At 39.6% G+C, this 22,097-nt stretch overlaps 1 protein-coding gene across 1 annotated transcript in view; it reads right to left on the bottom strand.

The window, feature by feature from the left end:
* The window catches only part of LOC132001982 (calcium-activated chloride channel regulator 1-like), a 31,750-nt gene extending 10,052 nt beyond the window's left edge, over nucleotides 1-21,698 (bottom strand). Inside the window, exons 1-8 of the mRNA XM_059377009.1 lie at nucleotides 21,511-21,698; nucleotides 16,607-16,747; nucleotides 15,471-15,618; nucleotides 12,826-12,931; nucleotides 8,785-8,962; nucleotides 5,566-5,784; nucleotides 4,772-4,999; nucleotides 1,755-1,929 (exon numbers count right to left, since the gene is read on the bottom strand). Of these exons, the coding sequence (XP_059232992.1) occupies nucleotides 1,755-1,929; nucleotides 4,772-4,999; nucleotides 5,566-5,784; nucleotides 8,785-8,962; nucleotides 12,826-12,931; nucleotides 15,471-15,618; nucleotides 16,607-16,747; nucleotides 21,511-21,672 (1,357 nt within the window). The 5' untranslated portion in view covers nucleotides 21,673-21,698. The remainder of the gene's footprint in view (nucleotides 1-1,754; nucleotides 1,930-4,771; nucleotides 5,000-5,565; nucleotides 5,785-8,784; nucleotides 8,963-12,825; nucleotides 12,932-15,470; nucleotides 15,619-16,606; nucleotides 16,748-21,510) is intronic.
* Nucleotides 21,699-22,097: the final 399 nt, after the last annotated feature.

The raw sequence follows: 22,097 nt of genomic DNA, 5'->3' as shown, positions 1-22,097 counted from the left end.
TTTTAAAAATATTAATCAATCACCATCAACCAGGCATCCAGATTAATTCAGAAGTCGATACTAAATTTTTAATCCTATAGCTTCAGCAACATCTCAGTTGCCCAGCTAGGTCAATTATCTGCAAAGCAGCCATGAATCTCTGATAGGTCAAAACTAGTAACATAAAATTTCATGTTTTAAAGGTCATATGCTTCATATAAGAGAATTCATTAAGCCTTATTCCAAGCCTATTGGTTTATTCTTATTTTAGACATAATCTTAACAAGCTTGACTTTTGGGTTTTCTCCTAAATCATAAAACATATATATGTTAACAACAGCAAGAAATAACAGCTGTAAGGGACAGTTATAGAAAGTATAATATAGAGTAAAAAATAGATTATACACCAGGTCTTGGGCTGTTTAGAGCACGGGTAACTAAGACAGTTGATGTGAAAACACTTTTAAACCATTAATGCCATCCAAGGGTTTAGGTACTTTGGTAATGCTCTTGGGGCCCCACCCAGATACCCTTACTGAGGCAATAGAATCTTTCCCCTGCTGCTCTAAGTGTTAGCTGCTAATGGAATATAACTGTTCCTTTTTCCAGAAAATTGCCTTACCAAAAGAGGTTATGCTTGCTGGAGAAGTAACATGCTCCCTCACCTCCATCTTGCCTTGATTGTCCACGGCTGATGACTGACGGACACAGTGGTATAAAAGGTCAGCCCTTTGCCTCAAGAGTGTACCAAATGTGTGATGCAATTCCAGATTGAGAGCTCTCTGTAGTGTTAGGCTTCAGCTAGACTCTAAGTCCACTTCTGTGCTTGTGTCCTTCCCCTGTCCTATCCTACTGCCCTTCTCCTGTTCTCCTGAGAGCTCTCCCTCTATAAATCACATGCACCCAAATCCTTGTCTCAGGCTCTGCTGCTAGGAAACCCAGCCTAAGACATGTGGTATTAGGAATAAGCAGTCCATCATTTCGGCTCCCTCAGGAGACAACTCGGCATAATAATTGATATCTATAATGCTGGCCCTAAGTTAAAAAAATACTGTGCCTATTTACTCTGCTAAGGAAGCCAGGCACATATGGAATCTTTTTAAACCATCTGTGTGTGAGATTAGAAACTCAATATATTAATATTTTAAGGAGAAAATGCATTGTTTTCTACATTGTCAGAGTGACCTTCTGTGCACTCAGTGGGTTCTTTGCTTTTCCCCTGCTACTCCTTATTAAAGTCTCAATTTAGAGGTCACCTTTCTGGACCTTCTCCTTTCCTTAAAAAATTCTGACCTGGATAGCACGCTGGGAGGCTGCATTAAGGTCAAAGGCTTTCCATTCTAGTGTGCCTTCTATAGTTAATAGAGTACTTGTATCATGGCATTATATAATTAGTGGCTTATCATCTGTTCCCCCTGGGTCTGTAGGCCAGCTGCCAGTTGGAAAAGAGTGGTTCCTGGCTAATATATTATGTTCTTTGCAGTCCTTACTTACAAAGTGTCTGGGAAAAGAGACCTGAGTCCTAACTAGAGCGCTGTGCTGATCCCATCTTCCTCCAGACTGCCATAATCCTAGAACTGAGGCCTTAAAAGAAATGGGGAGAGTCAATTCTAATGGTCATTTGGAGGAAAAGGCAGGTAGTTGGTTAATAAGATTCCCCCTCTCTATATATAGCCCACCCTTCCCCTTCTCCCTTGTTCACTGGAGCTCACAGTACAGTGGAAGAGACAACTCAGCAATTCAGTGGGACACAGCAGCAGCAGACCGTCCTTCACCTGTCATTTTAGACAGCTCCTCTAGTTCTTTTGCAGCAGAGGGCCCCAGCGCGACTGTGTGGATGACAGCTCCACTTTGTTTCACCTCGTTGAAGCACGAGCTTATAGTGTTATCCTCTCCATCGGTCAGCAGCACGATTTCAGATCCATCTGTTGAGAATTTCTTCCTAATAACCTAAGAACATAATGCAGTGTATGAGTTATCAGTGTGGCCAAGGTATTTGGGAGAACAGCATTTAGCGGGAATGAGAAGAGAAATTCCAGAGGGATTGAACAAAAGTGCCTGAGAATTGTCAAATAGCTCTCTCTCGAAGTGATAAAATTTTAAATCAGCAACACTAATGGAATCTGACAACAGTCTTTTCTTTTGGTTACCCTACTGCAAAGCGGGCTCTGTAAAAAAATGTCAGGGTAGTTATAGAGATTCATAGCACTGGGGAAGCCGCAAAGGAGGTTTTTAGTTTCCTTCATATGATCTCTCCTTGACAGGCTTCTGGAGGTTCCCAGATGCTTTCAGAAACCACCCTCACTGAATAGGATAATATATGGGAGATATTAGACACAGGGTAGAGTTAGCTTGCATGATATTCACCATCTGACTATACCAGCTGTTTATGGTTGGCATTAGTTCTGACTGGTAAGTACCCAGGTCACAGGAATTATTAAAATTTTTAATATTCCCTCTGATTAAAATAAATAATTTTATTCTATTAACCCCAGCTCCTAATGATCTTATGACATCAATGTTTCAACCATTCCTGATTAACATGGATTATAGTTTTTTACATTGTGTAGAAAACACAGATTTTTTTTTTTTTACCAGTGTTGGATAAGATGTTGATAGAAGGAAAATTAGATTTAAAAAATAGTGTTACTCATTTCAGAAGAGGAATGCAAGAGTCCACTTTTCCCCTAAAAAGAGTAGAAGGAGAGACCTAGTAGGGAAAACTAGCAATCAAGCCTGAATAACCTCTCTTCCCTGGACCAGACGCAGAAAGGGAAAGCACCTTCAGTAGGTTGAAAGAAAAGCTAAGAGCAGAGAGTACTTCTGCTGCACTGTTTGAACTCTGAGGGGCTGCCACACAAGGGAAGAGAGCAGAACTGTGCCTGCTGCTACATAATAGAGCCTAAAGCCCAGGATCCTCTCAACCATGGCCGTGGCCTTGATCTGAACAAACTGAGAGGCCAGAGAAAGGCCTTAATTTGGATTCCTTTGTCCTACTCTCTATCACTGCTATGTGCTGTGGAAAATGTGTGTAAGTTCCCACATATCCCACAGAGAAGACAGAAGTCAGCCGGAAAGAGAAGAGGTCATCTCACCAGACAGGCTGAGGGGTGTTCAGTCTCCTTAGGAGCTGGATGGAGGACAAAGTGGTGCTTAGGGCTCTGCTTCAATAGTGGGATCCAGGGTGTGGCTGAGTCAGCAAAGATGACTGGGCCTGAATCAAGCCCAGAGAACAAAGTCCAATGGGCACCTCAGCAGACAGGGGAGCCCAACACAGACCTGACAAGGGCCCTGCTGCAGGAACCAATGGGGAACTTGGGACACTGTAGGACCCAAGGCTCTTTACCTCATCACACGCAAGCTCCTCCCATCCCATATCTGGACTCCATTGGGCAGGGGGAGCATCTAAATTCCAGTTGTATCCTTCACACTCTCTCTCACCCATCTAAGTGGAAAATGCAGAGCCAGAAGTTCTCTCTTCACCACCAGGCCATCTGGCATTACTCATCTCCCCTAAGATTTTGCACAGCAGGAGTTTAATATTACATATCAGCGATTTCACTGCCCATTCACCTCCCTCATTTGCTTCTTTAATCAAAGCTTGGGTGAGTGGCAGAGGCGAGAGAATCCAGATGCCCACAGGCCTCTGGACAAGGGTTCTGCTGCTGACTGTGCATACAGTGGAAACCACTTTTAGGGAACTGAACTTAAAGGTGGAATAAAAGGTCCCGGGGACAGACTGAATTTGAGGAAATGTTGTCTGTTGTCCACATACAATAGTGTGAGCTGGAAACTAAATGTTCCTGCTGCTGCTTGGGAATCTAGAACAGCCCCGGGGCGGGTTGTTCCCCCTATTCGACAGACAGCTGACCTGCCCAAGATGTCACAGGGATTTTGAGACCTTAATCAGCCAGCTTCTTTCAGCCTCTTATTCTTTGTTTCATGGGGCTAAAGATCTTCTAAATAACTATGGAATATTAGATTATGTGTTTGGAGCAAAGAGGTATCAGGTGCTATCAAATAATTCAATATTATTGAGACCCTTCTGTATAAAAGATACTGCGCAGCAGCCTCAGAGGTCAAGAGGTAAGTCTTATCCCTAATGAAATTTTGCTTGAGTGAAGCACGTGATTAGAAAATCAGACAGAAGGGGCGCCAGGGTGGCTCAGTGGGTTAAGCCGCTGCCTTCGGCTCAGGTCATGATCTCAGGGTCCTTGGATTGAGTCCCACAGGGAGCCTGCTTCTCTTCCTCTCTCTCTGCCTGCCTCTCTGTCTACTTGTGATCTCTGTCAAATAAATAAATAAAATCTTAAAAAAATAAAATAAAATAAAACAATGTTTAAAAAAAAAAAGAAAAGAAAGAAAAAGAAAATCAGACAGGAGAGCCTAGAAGTCAGAAGAAACTTTTTTGTTAAAGTTCACAGGATTTAGAAAGAGTGATTCTGTACAACTGAAAGAATCAGGAAAGATGTCCAGAAGTAGGTCATGTCTGCGATGGATTCTTGAAGAATGACTGTGATTTGAGGGACAGAAGAGGAAGGGGAAAATATTCTAAGGGGGGAGTCTGGCAAAGGTGTGGAAGCGCTGAAGGACAAGTGATCCAAGTTGCTGAGATACAGGACACCTGGAAGAGCGTTCCTGGTATGGGACCTTAGAAAGGTAGGTAGGTGGTGCTCTATTATGAAAGAATTTAAATATTGGAGAAAATTTGACTTAATTTTGTTGAAAACAGACTTAAGTTTAGGAAACAGAAATTGTAAACATTGACAAATGACAGGGCAACTCGTCTTACAGCAAATGCTGATCGAAGCCCGGAGCAGATGGATGTTCCTCCTGCAGCCACTGCCGGTAACCTTTTGGTGAGGGCATCCCTTTCTGCAGCACTGTTTATCTGTACAAGTTCACTTTGTACATGGGCAGCACTGTCAAATGTCACCATCCCAGCCCAGGAGCCTTGCTCAACTATTTGCAGAAGGAAAAGTTTGCCGGCTTGATTCAGTCGGTTAAGGCGGTCACCATTCTAAATGGAAAAGTAAAAGAAAAGCAGTCAGGTTGGGTTTAGATGAGCAGACTAATAACAAAACAGGGCAGAGGAAATTTGAAAATGACTGCCCTAACATCGAGTAAATGACAATAAGCCTATTCAGGGGCCTTGATATTAAATTAAATTTCCATATTAAATTTCTCCTTTATAATTAGTAACATCTGGGTAGAATTTTAGGGCCTTTGTTTAAATAGCCCTAAAAGATCAAGCTAGATTAGGCAGTAGTTAGATCATTACTGCTTTAGTAAGAGTTCTATAGATGGACATACTGTCAGTGAAACATTAAAAAATGTCAAGGCTATATACTTCAGCAGATCTTGCTCACAAATTAAAAGCTAATTTTATTTGGCAAATGAGACTCTTGCTGTTGAATCCCTGTTGAATAGAGTTGAGGTGGGTGTTTCTAATGATAATGTTATTGCTGTAACTGTTCTGACCCTAAGGGTTGTGTTTATTCCCAGCCTGTTACAAACTGTGGTCCAGATCATATCATACACAAATATTGAGAGCAGCACCCTGAACACCAAGACCAGTTAACGTACCGTCATGCTTCCAGACTTATCGAGAACTAAACACACAATTCTTTGTCCAATCTGCAGCAGTGAGAATGTGGGTGCGGGTGGCTGGGTCGTCATAGGAGTGGTTTTCTGAAAGTCCTCAGAATCACGTATCACTTCCCATGTGCTTCGGAGATTGCATTTTTGGTTTTGTGGGTTTGGGGCCTCTTTATTGTGGTTTTTTTCTGTACAGAATTCAACCACCTGAAATTGTCGATAAAATTATAGAGATAAACCGTAGAGAGGATATTTAAATCCCTTGCCCTCCTTCCTAGTCTGCCTGGCTAATCCATAAACTTGGCTTAATCCCGCAATCACTACAGGGCACTGCTGGGGAAATTCACAGTCATAATTCAGACTTCCTGTCTCATACCACATCTTCAACCTTATTGGACCCTTGGTACAACTCAGCAATCTATTTATCTGCTCTTGGCTTCCTTCCTACTTCTCAAACTGCCATTTCAAGCATCACCACGGTCTTCAAACCACCTACTTCTTAACATTTCTCTGCTGGTAACATCTTATCTCTCCATCCTTTTACTTCCCACTCCCTCTTCCCACTCACTGACCAACACCCTGCATTCCAGCTCTTTCCACTAAGACGTCCCACCAGCTCCTCAACCTTCATGTGTTCGCATTTGAACTTACCACCTTTCCTTTAACTCTGCTCCTCCTCCTGTCCACCCAGTCACCTCCATCAGGAAATCCTATCTTCCTCCTTCTACAAAATAACCAAGATCCATCTATTTCACTGCTTCTCTAGTTCATCATCTTTTTCCTTCTCCATTGGAATCTCCATTCAAAGCCTTATGGTCCCTGCCTCGGACTATTTTGGTCTCCTATCTAACTTTTCCATCTTGTTTGCCCTCCGACTGGCCCACTCCACAGTTTCCAGAAACAGCTTCTTTCTTACTTCTGTGCTCAAGACCCTTTGGCAGCTCCTTATTTCTCACACACTATTTCTGGACTATTTGCATAGCAAGCAGCAATCTCCATGATTCAGACTTTGCTTCACTCTCCATCCTCACTCTGGCTGAGCATTCCAAGTCTCTAATTTCCCCTACTGTAATCCATAAGTTCTCAAACTCGCCCTTGCTCATGGTTTCCCCCTTTGTCAAGGAATTCCTCTTCCTCTGTCTTCTGCATCGTGAACTTTACCCTCACGTTTCAGCCAAAAGGTCATTTTCAAAATGTTTTCTTATTTCCTACTCCCCCCCAAAGAATTTTCACTCAGCCCTGTGGCTTCACAGTACCCTAGAGATACTTCAGTAAGACCTCTTTAACATTGTTAGTACACTTATTGGGCTACAAACCCATCTATAGTAGAAAATTGTCTCATTAAATTTTGCTTCCTCAAAACTTGGCTTAGTGTCTGACATAATAAAAGCTCAATATAAGTTTGTTGTTTTTTGAGTAACCTAAAATCTACATATCAGGTTTTTTTTTTTTTTAAATCTACAAAAGGGCAATAGTTATTATGCAAGAATTACATGAGAACATAGGGAATAGGGTCCATACTAACACAGCCAATAAATGACAGTTTCCTCCCCTATCTTTAAGATATGTATCTCTAGTATTTGAGGGATTAAAAAAGGAGCCACAGTACCCAAAGCATGTGTAATTTCATTCCTCCTCTCAGATTGTTATTCATGGTATTATCGTCCAATTAAAAATCCTAAATATCCAAGATTCTAGTAACTTAGAAAGTAATCATTATCTGTAAAACACTTATTTTCCTCCTCATTGGCATTTCCCAGGTCATTTTGGTTGTGTTTCCATAATATCATAAGGCTCTATTTTAGCAGGGGATCAGAAAAACATATGTAAACTATAGGAAGAGGTTCCCAAACCTGATTGTACAACAAATTTAACTTTGTGGTTAATTTAAAACACAAAGCCACAAAATCTGGGCCCCCTTTTGAAAGTTTCTTTCTTTTTATTTTTCTATATTATACTTTTTTTAAAAAGATTATTTATTTATTTACTTGTCAGAGAGAGAGAGAGAGCAAGCACAAGCCAGGGAAGGGCAGGCAGAGGGAGAAGCAAGCTCCCCACTGAGCAAGGAGCCCAACACAGGATTCAACCCTAGGATCCTGGGATCATGACCTGAGCTGAAGGCACACAATCGACTGGGCCACACAGGCACCCCCTCTTACAAATTTCTGAGTAAGTCTAGAAATGGATTGCAAAGCCAGACCAAAGGATGGGCCTTTTGAAGCATGGTAAATCACATTTTTAAAACAGACCACCAGTAACTCTGATAAGTTACTTCATCCTCTATTTCAAAAGGAAAACAATTTTATATACGAGGCTGAAAGATAAGGGACTCCCCACAAAGTCTCTCCACTGACTTTAGTCAGTGGTAACTGATACATTTAGGTTTAGTTTGTTCAGATTTGCCAAAATGTTTATTTAGCACTAATAAGGATAATTTGTCAAGTTTATTTTATCACCTGTTTATCATTAAAAAAAAATTAGGAAGTATTTTAAAACTACTTAAGCCTATTAAATCTATGACCAACTCCTTACAAATGCCTTCACCAATGCTCTTAAAAAGATAAAAAATTACAGTTAACAACCAAAAGCAAATATGCAGGCTGAAAAGATCTCTGCAAGTCAGATTTAAGGCTATTAATCGTGTCCTTATTAAGAAATAAAAAGAAGTGTCTGATCCTTTTGGGTAAATTTCTTATTTAACTAATAATTTTTGTGCTTGTCTGCCTTTAAGGATATTTGAAGTAATTCTAAGCACTGAAACTCCAAGCTTTTGGGGCACCTGGGTGGCTCAGTCGGTTAAGCTGTTGCCTTCAGCTCAGGTCATCATTCCAGGATCCTGGGATCCAGTTCCACCTCGGGCTCCCTGCTCAGCAGAGAGCCTGCTTCTCTCTTTCCCTCTGCCTGGTGCTCTACTTACTTGTGCTATTTCTCTGTCAAATAAATAAATAAAATCTTAAAACAAAACAAAACAAAACAAAAAAACTCCAAGCTTCTGGGAGGGAGATAATGGAGCCGCAGGAATTGACCTAAGGAAAGGAGAGGAGGAAGATATGACTTTATCCCTGATTTTGTACTTCCAGCTTGTCCCACAGAGAATCAGCTGCTCACTGGTGATTTCTTAAAGTAAGATCCTTCCTTGCAGCAATCAGGAATAAGAACCTCTCTAAATTCGTAAGTGCCAAGAAAGCAAAAGAACAGGGTACTTACAGAATTAATACTTGGAGAAAACATTATGGAAGCCTTCTCAGTCTGGAATTTATTAGGTATGAACTCACACCCTTCTTTGTACAGCCCTGTTGCTTGGTCGATTTTACATGGTTTCCAGGCACAGCTGCCTCCCTGACAGTGTTCAGCTTGATATTTACCAGCAATCCTTGCCGAACATCTGAAAACATATTAAAGTTAGAAGTTTAGGTGCTATAATCATTTCAGAGGGTTAGACTCTGTGGTCAGGTTGTTCTGATGTCTACCACTTCCTCTTATAATTCAGTGAACAAATACATCACCTTAAATAGCAAAATTATGAAATTCGCATCAGTGGTCATTTTTGTTTGCCAGACGGTGAAGGGTTCCCCAAACAGTATCAGAATTTGTTTCTCTGCAGCAGAAAAGCTAAATCTGGCTTATGATCACCATCAGGTAATGAGGATCCACATCCTTAGCCACGTCCTCATCTAGAACCCTCTTTTTTAGGTCATAAATCAGAAGCTCTCTTTTGTTTCCCTTGAAAGCTTGTGAACATTTCCTGGTTTTCTTTTCTAGTTAGTTTATGTCATGCAATTTTTACATAGTTCTTGTATGTTCATAGGTATTTTAGATTTTTCCTTATATGCTTATGAGTTTGCGGCTATTATAAATGGATTGTCTTTACCCAATATTTTATTTTTTGAGTATATGAACACTAAAGGAAGTTGGTAAAATAGCAAGAATATTAAGAAGAAAAGAAAAAATCATGTCCCACCATAAGAAATAAGCTACTGTTAACATGTTGAAGTATTTTCTTCTCTATAAATCAGCATAACATTGTACATATAACTTTGCTTCCTGCTTTAAAAAACTTGGTATATTAGTATATTTAAGATTTTAATATATCATTATAATTCATAGTATTCTTTTAAAATGTGATTTTAATAGCTATATGTTTTGATACTATAATACGAATCTAGTCTTAATTTACTTAATATGCTTCCCCCAATTTGTCAGTACTAAAAGTAAAACTTCAATGAATAAATAAAAATTCACATAAAGTTTTGACACTGTTTCCAAGTTTGCTGCAGGATTGATTCCTGGAGTAGAAGTTTGAACATTTTAAAATCTGTTGATACAACCCATTCTATGATTTCCCTTAAAATAGATTTTTTAAAAAGAAATTTATTTATTTATTTATTTATTTGACAGAAATAGAGAGAGAGAGCACAAGCAGGGGGGAGCAGCAGGCAGAGGAAGAGGGAGAAGCAGGCTACTTGTTCAGCAGAGAGCCTGACTCATGATTTTATCTCAGGACCCTGGGATCATAACCTGACCTGAAGGCAGATGCCTAACTGACTGAGCTACCCAGGTGCCCATTAAAATGGATTTTGAAACACGGAATTACAGAATCAAAAAATAAGAAAAAATTCACAGATTTTATGTGTCAACAAATTGCTTTATAGGAAAGCTGCACCGATTCATGCCTCTTACAGCTCTCTGTGGGACTGCTCATCCCACTGAGAGTAATAATAAACAATTCTCATCTTTGTCAAATTTGTGCTAGTAAGTCTAAATATTTATTGTATGTTTATCAGCCATTTTTATTTCTTCTTTTGTGAATTATTTTTTCTTTTCCAGTATCCATTTTTCTATGAGAAAAATGGAATGTTATGAGAATGCTATGAGAATGTTACTGTTTTCCTTATGGTTTTCGAAAGTTCATTTTTAGTTATAATACTAAGCTTTTAAAAGCCTGATTTCTTAATTTTTCGAAATACTTTGTTCTGTTTTTACCTTTTTATTTAGTTTATGTTTGATTTGTATACAGTAACCATTTTAATTCTTAGGTTGCCAAATTTGTTATTCTTTTAGTTATGAATTTTTCTAACTCTTGAATGCATAGAAAGACCTTCACCACAAAAGAGTTAATATTCATCTAGCTTTTCCTACTCTCTCACTATATGTTGACTCTATCCAATTGGAGAAGGGTCTATTAATTTTTCCCCCACATACTTAAAAATTGTCCTGATCTCTTAAGAAATTCTGCCTTTCCTCATAGCTTTGTAATTCTAGCTGTATTAAATAATAAATTATTATATATGTGTCTACCAGTCCATACTGTTTTAATTAATGTAGCATTAGTATATACTTAAATTCAATAAGTAGAATTTCCCTTTGTTATTACTATTATTCTTTTTTTTAAAATTTTGTTAGCATCTTAAATAGTTTCATAAAACCTCTATATTAATTTGGGTTGAATTTACATCTTCCATGAATTGAAAGTCTCCCAGTTTATCTTGATATTCTTTTAAACCCTTTAGAAGGATTTTGTTGTTTTCTTCATATTGATTTTCACATTGCCTAGAGTTTCCCCTACTTTAAAAATTATTTTATTTTATTTATCTATTAAGTTTTTTTTTAAATTTTATTTATTTGACAGAGAGAGAGAGATCACAAGCAGGCAGAGAGAGAGAGGAGGAAGCAGGCTTCCCACCGAACAGAGAGCCCGATGTGGGGCTTGATCCCAGGACCCTGGGATCATGACCTGAGCTGAAGACAGAGGCTTAACCCACTGAGCCACCCAGGTGCCCCTATCTATTAAGTTTTTATTTTAATTACGTGGTGCTTATCATGACAAGTGCACTCCTTAGTCCCCATTACCTATTTCACTCATTCCCCTACCCCCACTTCCTCCCTGGTAACCGTGAGTTTGTTCAGTTAGTTAGGAGTCTTTCTTGGTTTATCTCTCACTCTTTTTTTCCCTTTGCACATGTGTTTATTTCTTAAATTCTACATATGAGTGAAATCATATAACATTTGTCTTTCTCTGTCTTTTTAAAATTTATTCTATCTTATTTATTTTTTTGTCTTTCTCTGTTTTATTTCACTTAGCATTATACTGCATTCATATGGTTGCAAATGACAATATTTCATTTTTTATGACTGAATAGTAGTATTCCATTATATGTATATGTGTGTGTTGTGTGTATATATATGTATACATATATATTCCATTTTTATATATAGTATTAACAGCATATTGTATATATAATGGAATATATTATTCCATCATTCCATTCCATATAACAGAATTTGAATGGAATATATATATTATATACATGAGTGGAATATATGATATTATATATATCACATCTTCTTTACCCATTCATCTAAAAAGTCAACCAGGTGCCCCGCCTGTCAGATTTTAGTATTCTGAATTATGCTAGCTCTTCAAAGTAGATTAGGAATTTCCCTGTCTTTCCTGTTTGTGCTAAAGAAGTTTATATTCACTGAAACCAATCTCACTCATAAAATAAGGCAGCCAAGAGTACTTTACAAATATTCAGTTTGCTTTCTATTGACACCACAGAAAGTTTAATTTAAATTGGGATGGGGGCACCTGGGTGGCTCAGTTGGGTAAGTGTCTGCCTTTGTCTCAGGTCATGAACCTAGAGTCCTAGGATTGAGTCCTGCACTGGGCTCCCTGATCCTCAAGGAGTCTGCTTTTCCCTCTCCTTTTGCCCCTCCTCCCTCCTCATGCTCTACCTTTCTCTCCCAAATAAAAAAAAAAAAAAAAAAATTAAATTGGGATAAATTCTGTTTTGTTTTAATATTTTAATATTTGGATTGTCATTCTTTTAAGTTCTACTGTCCCTCCCAGGCCCAATCATACTAATGAAGTCTGCATAGATATCATTCTGCCCTGAAGGCACTGAAGAATGCATGAGATTTGTTTATGTCCCTGATTCTGATGCAGGAAGATGGAGACACTAAACATAGCACCTGTGGATTTCTTATAGTTACACACACACACACACACACACACACACACACACAGAAGCAAATAATTTATAGCTACACAGTAGAGAATTCAACTATTTGAAGCACTTACAATGTGTACAAAATCGGTAGTTTTTTGGGAAGCTGAAAAAGAAGACACTAAGAATGAGAGATCAAAATAAGATGAAAAAAACCTGATACTTTTAATGTCATCAATTCCTGAAAAAATTGTTTTTAATTTAAAATAGTTTGGGAGAAGTTAAATCAAAATATACATACCTTACTGCTTCTCTTTTTCCATTGAGTAAGTAGAATTTCTGGTTATTATTGTACTCATCAAATACCCCCCATCGTAGATGAGCCCATTCATGGACAAAGACTCTTCCTGTAAGAAATATTTGAAACACCCAATTACAATAAGAAGGGCAAGATTATCTTCTCGTGCTGGGAGAAAATAATTTTTTCAAACATCATTATACTTTGCTATATTAATTTTTTAAAATTAAATGTTTGATTTTCTTAGGAAAAAATCAAATAACAACTGCACATTCTTAAAAATGTAACTCCTTATTTTGGCTCCTCCAATGTTAATTAGACACTGGTAAGTGCCAGGCAGTTGCTCATACAAAGATGAAACAACTGCCTTGTCCTCATGCAGATCATGCTCCAGCAGATGATGCAGATGACCAGATAACTAAATCCCAAGTTGCATAAGTGTCATGATGGAAGTCAGCGTGGGCTGCTGTGGAGCCAGAGGTAGTCACGAGGCAGCCTGGGCAGCATCACCAGTGTGTCCTTCTCCCTCATGGCTCATTCTGGCTAACTGTCAAGGCCTGCCTACTATACTTCTTGCCTTTTTGCTTTGACCTAGTCTCATATTTCTAGTCTTACCGCCACCTACTCCTGAATCACTGCAGTAGACACCCACCTCGCCTCCATGTCGCTAGTCTTTGGTGACTGTCCTATGGTGCTCAAGTTAAATCCCATTTCTCAACATGGCATACAAGGTTCCTGATGATCCAGGCCCTGCTCTTCTCTATAGCCATTATTTCTTGCTGTTCTTAACCCAGTTCCAAGCACAGTGAATTCCTAAACTCCCTTTTACTTTCTAGGGTTACACCATGCTCTTGCCCATCTCTGGTTCTTTTCACATATTTTTCCTCTGGCTCAGAACACACACTCTCTCTCTTTCTCCATCTGGATAACTCCTACTTTTCTTTCAGAATCAGGCTCATAGTCACCTAAAAGCCTTCTCAGACACCCTCAGACTAGTCCAGATACTCCTTCTTTGTGCTTTCATTAACATTCCATTATGCTGCTTACATGCTAGTGTCTCCCCTAGACACTTGTTTTCATAAGAACAGACACCTTGATTTCTTCACTGTCTTGCCTTGGAAATAGTGCCTAGAACTAAATAGGCACTCAGTATTTGTTAAATTTGCATGAATCTTAGTGACTTATATTCAGCTCAGTTTTTCTGGAATGTAAATTCCTAGGTATGCTGAATTTGGAAGGCTAAATGAGAGGGCACATGCTAAGAAAGACCTTGTAGATCACACTGGAGATTTAAACTATTCTATCAGTGCTGGGGAATAACTCATGGCTTCTTAAAGGAAAGGGTAGGTTTTATGGGAGCAGGCATAAGTCACAGTACAGAAAGGAAAGATTATAAAGGAATGGCATTATATGTGGTGACTATGGTGGCTAAGGTGGGCTCAGGAGTGGGAGGGGGCAGTTAGGTAAATCTATTCAACACACATTGAGCCATATGTTGGGAGATCGAGTGTTGTAAAAGAACAACAAAGAAGTACATTTGTTTGACTCCTCTTTCTGATAAGGTCTGTCGGTGTTCTAGGGTATTTGGGGGTGGGGTATGGAGGTGCTAGCACTCTTTTGTTTGTTTTCTCTGCCTTGCCCATTTAAATGAAGAAAATCAAACTGGTTCTAACCTTTTCAAGATAGTGAAGAAACCTACTACTAGTTATCAGTTAACCTAATTATCTAAAAGGAATCATATTTCATTATACTTGGGAAGTACATAATATGTATACTCCATTGCTTGTTTCTTTTAATATTTCCTCCAAAGTTTGCTCTAAATAGCTTATATGGGAATGGTAGTTTATTTTGTGAAGAAAAATTGGATCTTTTCTTTAGTCATGGGTTTTTGAGATATTCTGTCTGGTACTCAAACTGTGGTCCATGGCCTCACAGTATCAGCATTATCTGGGAACTTATTAAAAATGTGGATTCTTGGGGCACCTAGGTGGCTCAGTGGGTTAAGTCACTGCCTCCGGCTCAGGTCATGATCCCAGGATCCTGGGATCAAGTCCCGCATTGGGCTCTCTGCTCAGCAGGGAGCCTGCTTCCTCCTCTCTCTCTCTGCCTGCCTCTCTGCCTACTTGTGATCTCTCTCTGTCAAATAAATAAATTCTTTTAAAAAATTATAAAAATGTGGATTCTTGAGTCTGGTCCCACACCTATTCAACAGCATCTGCATTTTAAGCCATTTCTGAAGTGAAATCACAGAAGAGTCTGAGCGCACTGTGCATCTCTGCCATCTGGTGGCTACTACCTGAGTTGCAGGCAGGAGGTTTAATTTGTTCAGGTGTTCACCCCCCACCGCAGGATCCATAGAAACCTAATATACATATAAAACTATCTTACAGTTATTATCTTATACTAATATTACCAGATAACAGTCTCTAAAAATTAAAAATACTGCATTTACACATGTATGCTAAATACGAAGAAGTTAAACTTTAACTGAGAAATGCATTATTCTTATTCCCTATTTTAAGTGAAAGTTATAATAGTTTATTTTGCTTATATATGCTCACTCAGATCATGTTGATTGTTTATCTACTTTGAACATAAAATTATTAAATTGTGAGAAATATAGCAGAATATTTTATTTCTACCCCTACCTTGTGGTCCATATATATCCAACTTTTTCCCTGCTAGGAAGTCTGGAGTGAAATTAATCCTTTCACCCTTTTCTCCACAGTTTCCCATCTGCTCCGTGTAGGGTTCATCGTCACCTGGAGTATTCGGTTCAGCAACTAGAACATCAGCCTGAAATTTAAGGAAAAGTCATTATCACAAAATATTAATGTAAGAAAGACATTAGGTATCAAAGCCAGTGGTCAAGAAAGAATTCTTGAGACCTCTTTGTTGCAAAAATGTGGTCTTATTAAAGCACAGGGACAGGGCGCCTGGGTGGCTCAGTGGGTTAAGCCGCTGCCTTCGGCTCAGGTCATGATCTCAGGGTCCTGGGATCGAGTCCCACATGGGGCTCTCTGCTCAGCAGGGAGCCTGCTTCTTCCTCTCTCTCTCTCTCTGCCTGCCTCTCCAACTACTTGTGATTTCTCTCTGTCAAATAAACAAATAAAATCTTTAAAAAAAAAAAAAAAAAAGCACAGGGACAGAACCTGTGGGCAGAACAAGCTGCACTGGAATCATGAGGAGTGGCTCCTTATAAACTTTCAAGTTGGAAAGGGGTTAGGGATACCTAACCCCTTTCCAACTTGAAAGTTTATAGTGTAAGACTCCCCAGTATTTTGGAAACAAGGTTTCCAGGATCCTGAGGGGGCTAGCTATTGTTAGGAAAGGTCATATCTTCCCATTTAGTAAAACCTAGTCATAAGACCTTTCAAATGTATATCAGTAGGTCATATGCTTGGGGGATGTATCCCAAGTATCGTGGGAGGGTAGAGATAAGGAAGTTTCCAAAGGAATTCTTACATGTTAAAGTAGACTATGGGTTCCAGGAAGTTGGGCTAAGGTTCCATTTGCCACTAGCAAAGCATCAACAAAGACAGTTCAGTCCCTAGAGGAATGTCATTCTGCCTGTTTTAAGGACTTGCGCATGGGCTGTAGGTAGTAAGGAAACTTAGTAAGTTTTCTTCTACTTTTGTTTCCCACATCGATATCAGCAAATAAATGACTTCATTCACACAGGAGGATTTTGGAACAGTTTCATTTGATTCTAGAATATTTTGATGAAATAAATCTGAATCAGAGAAGGAAATTGAACTTGAAAAAAAGAACTTGAGATTCTCACATTTTTGTAGGTCTCGAGTTTTGGTCTCACATACTCAGGCTTTGTCTTCCATTTTTCAGGAATCAAAATGGCAACACTTTTGAAGTAAAATCTTTTTTCTGTAGCTTCAAACAAATATGGAGATGCCTGGGTCACCATGTCCTGGGAAAAAGAAAACATATGTAACCAGCACAATTATGACAGAAAATAGGCAAAGCTGCCAATCATTCAAATTTACACCTGTATTTCACATCTCCAAAGACTAGCTATTTATCAGGCTAGGAAGGGGAAATGTGGAATTGCCTCTTATGAATAATAATAGTTAACCTTTTCTGAGCACTTACCATATGCTGTGTCACGCTGTAATGGTTGACGGAGCAGACCCCAGAGGCAGACACTAATTCTAGCTCCACCACTTACATTAGCACATCATCCAGTTTTCTCAAGCCCTCCTGAACCTCAGTTTCTCCAGGTATAGAGTGGAAAATATTCTACTGACTAGCTTATAAAGTTGTGAGGGTCAAAGGAAGTCAGGAAAGCACTTCAGACCATGTTTACTCAGCACAAGTGCTTATGAAATGTTAGCTATTGGTTTCATTTCATTTGCTCTTGGGAGTATCAATAAACCTTTCAGGGAGAGACTGACAATTAGAGAGTATAGGGCTCAAAGTCATGCACCAAGTAGTACTGGGAGAGAAACCCAAATTAAAATGAATACAGCTGCTCACGTCGCTGTAATAAATTGGGGGTTAACTAAATGTTATGAGAATATTTATTTTTAGTATAGTACCAAGTGTTCAATATAAGGAAGTGGCATAATTAATTTATCTTCAAGTTACACCTAACTTTATTTCTCTGAAATGAAAGAGCCATAGTGTTAAATTTTAAATGCCTCTGCAGACTCCCCGAGTTGCTTCATGACAAGAGAGTAGAGAGGGTATTATAGGAGATTCATTATACCAGGGGGCATTGGGTCTACTGGGACCAAAACCCACTGAAAAGCACAAAAGCAAGTATAGATAGAAGAAAAAAGAGGGCTGAGGACTGAGCCTCAGGGCCCCAGCATTAGAGGTGAGGTGAGGAGGAGCCAGCAAAGGAGACTCAAGGAGCAGCAGGTGCATGGGGAGGAAGTCAAAAGGCACTGGATGAGAGTGTTTCAGGAAGGAGAGAGGCCTTGTCAGTGTTTCATGCTCCTGGGCAATCAAGTGTGGTGAGGACTAAGAACTGAGCAATGGATCTAGCAACCTGAGCGATCCATTTTAGTGGAAGAGAGATGATAGCTCCATATGAGTGAGTTCAAAAGAATAGGAGCTGAGGAAGCAGAGGCAGTGAATACAACAGATCAAGAAGTTTTCCCATGAATTAAAGAGGAATGCAGAAATGAAGAAGTAGCTGAAGGAGGACTTCAGGGTAAGGGGTTTTGTTTTGTTTGTTTTTTTAAAATGGAAACAATTATACGTGTACACTATGGAAAAAACAACAACAACAACGACAAAAAACAACCCAGGTAACGTAAGGGAAAACAGACTTGCTGGAGCAATGTCCTTGCAGGAGCAGACCAAAGTGACTAGCCCCCAGTGCCCAGTGGGGCTGGCCTTAGAGGCAGGAACAGTTCATCATTACATGGGGAAGCAGCGCTTAAGCATGGATACAGGAGGACTCTTGCCCTGCCACTTCCTAACAGGATAAACTTGGGGAATTTATCTCAAAGAGCCTGTTTCCCTCCTTTCAGATAGTGATAATAATTATGGCTGCCTGGATATTATTTAAAAAGTTCTTATAATGATTTGCATTGCCTCCTTCTCCCAAAGACAGATGTTTAACAATCCACTAGGAGAATTTAACATTGTATCATTTTTAGAAATAAAAACACGGAGGGGGACCTGAGCGGCTCAGTGGGTGAAAGCCTCTGCTCAGGTCATGGTCCTAGGGTCCTGGGATTGAGCCCTGCATCGGGGCCCCTGCTCAGTGGGGAGCCTGCTTCTCCTTCTCCCTCTGCCTGCCTCTCTGCCTACTTGTGATCTCTGTCAAATAAAACCTTAAAAAAAAAAAAAAAAGTAGACTAACCATTAAAAAAAAAAAAAAAGAAAGAAAGAAACAAAAACATCGAGTCAAGATCACCAAAAAGTTGAAAAGTCGGTATAAAACTTCCAACCTTAGGTTGTTATATCACAATTTGACTTGTGAAATCTGAATTGTCAGTATCTCCCGGAAGAATAAGCAGCATGAAATGCTCTTATCTTCCATGTTTTAATGGAACCATTAATAAGGGATCTTTGCTTCGGCATCTGTTCCAGGTTTTGAGATGACCTCACATCCAAATAGACATCTAAACTTTTTGAGGTTTGGAGAAAGTTGAGGATGACAGCTTTTGAGGAAGGGCTGATAATTCCTTACGGAAAAGGGTATCATATCGTTCATCAGTAGGTTCCTGGTGCCAGCATAATGTAAATGCTCTGTAAATATTTGTCGAATGAAAGAACAGACTGAATGAATGAAATAAGTGGTTATGATGAGTGGTACACTGTCCAGGAGTGCGAAGTCAGGAGATACCTGGGCTCCCATGCATCGAGGAGACCCCAAACTACTCCGATTGTGTGTGTGTGTGTGTGTCAGAGAGCGGGAGAGAGAGAGAGAGAAGGGGGAAGAGAGAGAGGACACACAGAGAGTGAGTCCCTGGCTCTCATTCCCTCATCTGGTAGATGTGCTCCCATTGCTTCTCTAACGCTGGGTAGAGTGTTGGCGCGGTGGCTAGAACAGCTGCAGCGCCATCTGCCGGCCTTGTAAGTGGAAAAAAGTTGGGGACTGTCCTGGGGAAGCCGGTATTTAAGAGCTGCAGCTTCTGTCCCTCTGAGGGCAGGAGGGAGAAAATCCCCTCAGAAAGCAGAGTCAGGAATGGCCAGGAAAGGCGGCAAAGCCCACAGTGAGCTCCCTCACCTCTGAGGATCTGGAACATCAAATAGGGGAAACTACTTTTATTAGCTACTCAGGGACACTGAGCACACTTAGTGCCCTTCCCAGTGTTCCTTTTATAGAGAAGATATGGAAACGAACTTACAGGCAGCACATTCAGGACTTCAACCATAAAGTTGAACTGAAGTGAGAAGTGCATTTTTTCAGGAGGAAAACCCCCAGAGATATTAGGTGAAAGCACTTTGAAAGCTCTAAGGCACCATATAAATACAAATGACCTCTGTATTCAAGGTAAATCATCTGTATCCTCCTTCTGGCAGTTTCTGAGCCCTTCTCACTGTCCAGCCAGAGACAGAAACATCACTGGCCACGTTTTTCTTCCATACTTTGTCTGTTGCTCCAAGTGACTACTTCATTTTTGAAGTAGTCATTTCTAAATTTAGAGGTAATCAAAAACTTACCCAAGGTTTCTGATATTGAGAGATTTCAAAAGGTGTGAATTTCTTTCACCAATGGTGGTAAACCTGATAGTCTTCTAGTTCAATAGGTAAACTCTCTGCCCCCATGAACTGCTGCATTTCTCCAACCCTAAAATGCTCTTGGTGATAAAATGGTTCTCTCCAAACTCATCTGCTGCTGCTGAGAGCAAAGAACCTTTGAGGGTGAACTTTGGAGCCCTTGCTCTACTAACTTCTGAGCTCACACTCAAGAACTTTGCCCAGAAACAAGCTTCAGACCCTTTGGCTTGGTTAAGAGGGAGGAACTCCTGATCTAGAAGAATTAAAAGTGGTACTGGTAATTGATGGCTATGCCTACCATTTACTGGGCTCTCATTACATACTAGGCACTATGCATATGTTTTTGAAGTTTTTTTTTTTTTTTAATTTTGAGATAAATTTAGGCTTATAGAAGATATACAAAAATTGTACAGAGTTCCCATATACACTTCACTCTGCTTCCCTTATATTCATGCATTGTTATGTTGAATCCTCACAAAGTCCTATGAGGAAGGTACTTATTATTATTCCCATTTTACAGACTAACACTTCTACTCACTATACAATACTGCTTCTAGATGTGTGCTACAGCCTTTTATAAGGCATTTCCTTTTTATTCTTAGCTGTTTGCTGTTGCACACGACCTCCCTAATCCCTCTACCTTACGGGCGGTCAGATGCCTCTGCTGGAACACAGAGTCTTTCTCCCTAGTTTTTCCTTCTCCCATATGAGAAGTAGTAAGTGAAGTGAGGCTGCCTAGCAGCCCTGAGAGGGTTGCTTTGCATTAGGGCTGGTAAAATGCACAGTTTCCTCTCATTGGAAGGATTGGGATCGTTCTAAAATCAGAAATTTGCTTCCTAGGCTCCTATATTAGGATAACAGACAAGGGGGTTACAATTGGGACTGTAAAAGGAGAATATGATATAACAATAGTGAAATTAAGCAAAGGAATTAACTTCCCCATATCTCACAATATCTGTCAATGCTGGCCCTACCTTAGTGTGAAGCTAAATAGTTTTCAATGATATCGTCTATAACCTGTCATTTATCAAGCTCCCACAATGTATCAAACTCTGAGTTATGTGACTGCATTTATAATTTCATCTGTCACAAGAATCCTAGTAGTTTAGTGTTATTATTTTCATTTTATACCTGAAGAAACAGGCTGAGATATGAAAATAATTTGCTAATGTCACACAATTGGAGTTAGAGAACTCACGTTTGCTCTATCACAAGATTACACTTGATTTTTTTTAAAGCATGGATAATTACCATTTCGAATTTACCTTGATTGATTGATTAATTGATTGATTTTTTAAAAAGATTTTATTTATTTAATTTGACAGAAAGAGACAGAGAGAGGAAACACAAGCAGGGGGAGTGGGAGAGGGAGAAGCAGGCTCCCTGCTGAGCTGGCAGCCCAATGCAAGGCTTGATCCCAGGACCCTGGGATTATGACCTGAGCCAAAGGCACAGGCTTAAGGGTCTGAGCCACCCAGGCACCCCTGAACTTACCTTTATATTTTGAATGAGTGTTTCATCTTCTGGCACATTAGGGTCAATTGCAATGACAATGCCTTCATAGCCATTATTATTGAGCTGAATGAGTGAATTGCTCAGGGCCCCTTCAAGGAGATGAAAGACCAAGATGAAAACAGAACTCTTAAATGACCTCATTGCTGTACATTGCACTTTGATTTCTGTCTTTGGAGAATGATGCTTTTAGAGGTCTTCTTTATCTCTCTCTCTCTCTATATATATATATAGACATGAATATATAGACACACATTTTTTCCAAGCTATCAGAGGTTGTTTATCAGTCTTTAGCCCTTTGACCCAAAATTCTTTCATTATTGCATTTGTTTCCTCCATAGGGAAATAAATCTTGGTCTCAAATTCTGTGTACTTTCAAATGTTTCATTTTGAAAGGATTATTAGCCTTGCCTTCACCTGTGCCAGATGCTGGGAATGAGGGTGGGGAGCCCACATCCGGTTTCCTGGAGGGACTCACAGGTGACAAGCAGCTTGGCCATTGAAAGATATTTACTTATTACAAATGTTTGCCAACCAGGGACACTGACCCACCCAACACCGCCTTTCAA

The sequence above is a fragment of the Mustela nigripes genome, chromosome 14 (genome assembly GCF_022355385.1).
Source record: "Mustela nigripes isolate SB6536 chromosome 14, MUSNIG.SB6536, whole genome shotgun sequence".
Lineage (NCBI taxonomy): Eukaryota > Metazoa > Chordata > Mammalia > Carnivora > Mustelidae > Mustela > Mustela nigripes.
This window is presented reverse-complemented; position numbering and strand designations above follow the sequence as displayed.